The 3,814-nt window shown below is 29.0% G+C and overlaps 1 protein-coding gene across 1 annotated transcript; it reads right to left on the reverse strand.

Moving 5' to 3' along the window:
- Positions 1-36: 36 nt before the first annotated feature.
- Positions 37-3,553, reverse strand: LOC148201082 (uncharacterized). Its single transcript, XM_088114345.1, has 4 exons — positions 3,408-3,553; positions 3,196-3,269; positions 588-717; positions 37-488 (listed from the first exon to the last, which is right to left on the reverse strand). The coding sequence occupies exons 1-4, from the start codon at positions 3,516-3,518 to the stop codon at positions 105-107; spliced, it is 699 nt and encodes a 232-aa protein (XP_087970471.1). The 5' UTR covers positions 3,519-3,553; the 3' UTR covers positions 37-104.
- Positions 3,554-3,814: the final 261 nt, after the last annotated feature.

Consider the following 3,814-nt stretch of genomic DNA (forward strand, 5'->3'; position numbering starts at 1 on the left):
AGCTAAAGGTATTTGCACCATCAAAGGTAAAATTCACCGGAATGAATACCCATGGATATGCATAAGACGGGATTAGAAATAACAACAAAAGTTTCTTTAGACGTTCATCCAATATAAATGATGGTTAAGTAAACATGACTCGTGATTGGTCTTCTTGTCCAAGAGACACTTACATTAGAAACTTGCACCGAAGCGCGCACTTTTCGTGGAACAGGTTCTCTCGTGTCTTTACTTTGTTTTGATTCCAAATTGCATCCAGCACCCCTGGAACGAGGCAGAATTTCCGGAGAAGGGGCAAATATATCACTTCCGCTGAGCTCCTTGGTCTTGGCACTTGATATGTGCTTCTTGGTCTTCGTTTCTGATTCATTTTGATATGTTCCACTAAGTTCACGCTGCTTTGCTATCTCTGGAAGAGAGGTTGGTATCTTAGGGGAAACGTTTCCTTCGGTGCTGAATGATATCTGACTGATTCTATTCATTGCTTGCTGAAATGCAATTGTAGGGAAATAAAACAAGAACACTGTTAACACAACGAGTTCGTATTTGAAAAACACTTTCAAATGATGAAATCTCCTCTTGCATACCTGATATACCCGTATGCTTGTTCTGTTTTCTGAATTTCCAGACTTAGCTTCTGATGTGGTATTTTCAGCATTACCAGAAAATATACCACTTCCAGTCATCTCTTTCATTTTATATCCGGAGCATAGTTTCCTGAGTATCAAGAAGAGGATAAGGAAAACAACAAGACCAAGGATTGGATCACTCTGATACCACGATAGAAGAGAAAAAAATAAAAAATGATAGGTTGGACGAGATGGAACTTGACTTCATTCATTGGGCGGGAAGCCTATTTATAAAAACTGCCATAAAGCTATAAGCAGAAAATTAAGGCTATTGAAGGTAGTTATAATCACAACAGAGCAAAATAATAAACCGATCAACTAATAACAGAAAGAAACAACTATCCATTCTGCAGATTAACAACGAATCATTTAACAGCGGAAACATGGAAAGATATATTTGACAACAAAATTATATGACATCCTTTGAACTTAACAGGTAACAAACATTCTGCAGTTTAAGTTCGTTATTTCTCTGTTTAATTTTGACGTTCTATTAGGGTAAAGATTGTTACTATTAATTAATAACATATTATCCTAAATAATAAATAGACTTTTAAAGAAAAAATTAATTAAAATATGTTCATTATATAATTTTACATTATCATTCTTTTTGCAAATAGTTATGTTGGAAGTCTATTGATTTTCATGATACTTGCTTTAAAAATTATATCCAAAATGATTTTTAATTAATGGACAATGTAAGAAGTCAAAATTTTGTTCTCTTACAACATTCTAATTAATATTAAGAATAAATTTTAATATCTGAATGCATGTGGCTTCATTCTGAAAAAGACTAGCAATAGAAATAGTCGTAGTCACTACACCCAATTGTGTAAAAATGATAGGTTAAGAATAAGAACAATAATAAATATTTCCAAAAAACTACTTTAATACAGAACAAAAAAAATGCATTGAAAAAAAAATGCATTCAATGTTTTGAAACCAAAACAAAAATCCATATTCATCATATAAAATACTTCTTCTCAACGATACGTAAACAAAAAAGAAGTTATATTGAGTGACTTAAATATAATTAAATTTTAAATGCCTCAATTTCAGTTAATTGTATTACTTTAACATATTTTATGTTTACACAATGATACTAAGCCCAATAAATATGATTGAAGGTGATTTAAAAATATATTTCTTTATTTTATAAAATAAAAGTAACAAATAGAATTTAATAATCTGTATGAAATTTGAGTCCATAACTAATATATAAACAATTTTTGTGAGAGAATTTAGAATTATGCTACTAATAAAAGTTCCTTTAATAGTAAACCCAATCAATCATGCTTTAAGCATGCAAAAATAATTTGGCGTTGATTGCTCATCATTAGAGCCTGAGAATTTTAAAACAGTTGAATGCAGGAGAGCAATGACCAGCTTTTCATTATGTTCCCAGTAAGGGTTGGAGAAGAGAAATGGAAAAAAGTAGGAGAGAGAAAAAAAAACTTATTCAGATGAAAAATAAATAAATAAATAAATAAATAAATAATAAATAGAAAAGAGATATTTTAATTTAAAAAACATAAATAATAATAATAAATTTATTATTTTATTACTATAAAAAATAAGTTTATAAATTATAGACTATAACTATCTGGCATAAAGGCATGCATTGTGAGTCTGAATTTTTTAAATATTTATATTTATTATATTGAAATTAATTAAATTAATATATAAGAGAAAAAAATAAAAATAATAAAAAATATTTTAATATTAGTAGTAAAAACTATAAATATAATAAAAAAGAAAAAGAAAAAAATTTATGATAGTTTTATATAAAATATTTTTAATTAACGTTAGTTTCTAACAAATCAGTCAATAATTATAATTTCAAAATTAATTAATAATTATATTATAAAAGATAAATTGAAAATAAAAGTTATATACACAAAACTATATATCTAAGTATAGGTTATGCTGTGAAAATAACAAATTTAAAAATATTTATAAAAAATATATAAGTTCTCACAATAGTTTTTTCTCTTCTAATTACTAATTGATGAACGTAAGAAGGGTTTCTGTTTTATTCATCAATTCATTTCAAAAGTCGCGTTATTATATATATATATATATATATATATATATATATATATTACTGAGATAAATAGGTATTTCTGTTTTAAATTATTAAAATATATATAATTTATTTGAGGTTCTATTTTACTATAATTTTTTAATTTTGGTTTTCTATTTAATGTTAAAGAGAAAAAATATATAATTTTTCATATTAAAATTTTAATAACGTCTTGTTTCTAATTTCTTATTTTTACACAAATTTCATAACATAAGAGGCTGAGGGTAAAATCATAATCCATACTTTTTCCTCTTTTCATGAGAAAGGAGACATAAAAATAGTGAAAAAAACTCGACACAAACTACTAGTAATTGAAAAATGGCATCATGGTTTATTACCCGCAAAAGTAAAAGCTTCAGCAACGTAAATTAAAAAGAAATTTTCATGAAAAAACACAACAACACAAATAGCAGATCTGAATGCACACTTACCAACACTGGAATAGAATTGAAAAACAAAAAACAATAAAGATGATAATATTACTTTTTGGCAACACTCTGCGCTTCTTCATCCCTGAGCTGGCTTCCGCGGAGAACTTCCCCGATTTTATCGGAAGGCTAAGATACCGATAGCGAATTGAAGAAAAACAAACAAAACACTCATTATATATCTTTCACGACAGATTGAATTGGACAAACCAAAGCGATGCTCAAATAATTTTTTCAAAGAAAAACAGAGGCAGTAACAGTAGTGACCTGGCGAGAGCGGTGGCCGGAACGGGAGAATTGCGGCGGAGGTTGGTCGGACCATGTGAGGAGATCGGAGGTGGAAGAGTGAGGGTTTCGTAGCGGCATGGTTTTCTGCATTTTGGTTTTTTGTTTGAGAGTGAGGAATGAAGTGAGTGAGTATGAACGAGGGGTGAGATTTGAAAATACGTTTCAACGATAACGAATGAAAAGAATGATTATTATTATATAATCTGAATCCTCTTCTTTGAAATTTGCAACTGCATCTAACTATGCCACCTACAATTACGAATAATAATGTAACAAACTTTGGCAGCTACAAATGCATACACGGTGCGATGTACATGCCGAACATGTGTCGTTCCGCTCCCTTATATATTACTTTGAGTAGTACTTCATTACTGCCACCTTTCTAA

The sequence above is a fragment of the Vigna umbellata genome, chromosome 4, assembly GCF_029865625.1.
Source record: "Vigna umbellata cultivar VRB3 chromosome 4, Vumbellata_1.0, whole genome shotgun sequence".
Taxonomy (NCBI): domain Eukaryota; kingdom Viridiplantae; phylum Streptophyta; class Magnoliopsida; order Fabales; family Fabaceae; genus Vigna; species Vigna umbellata.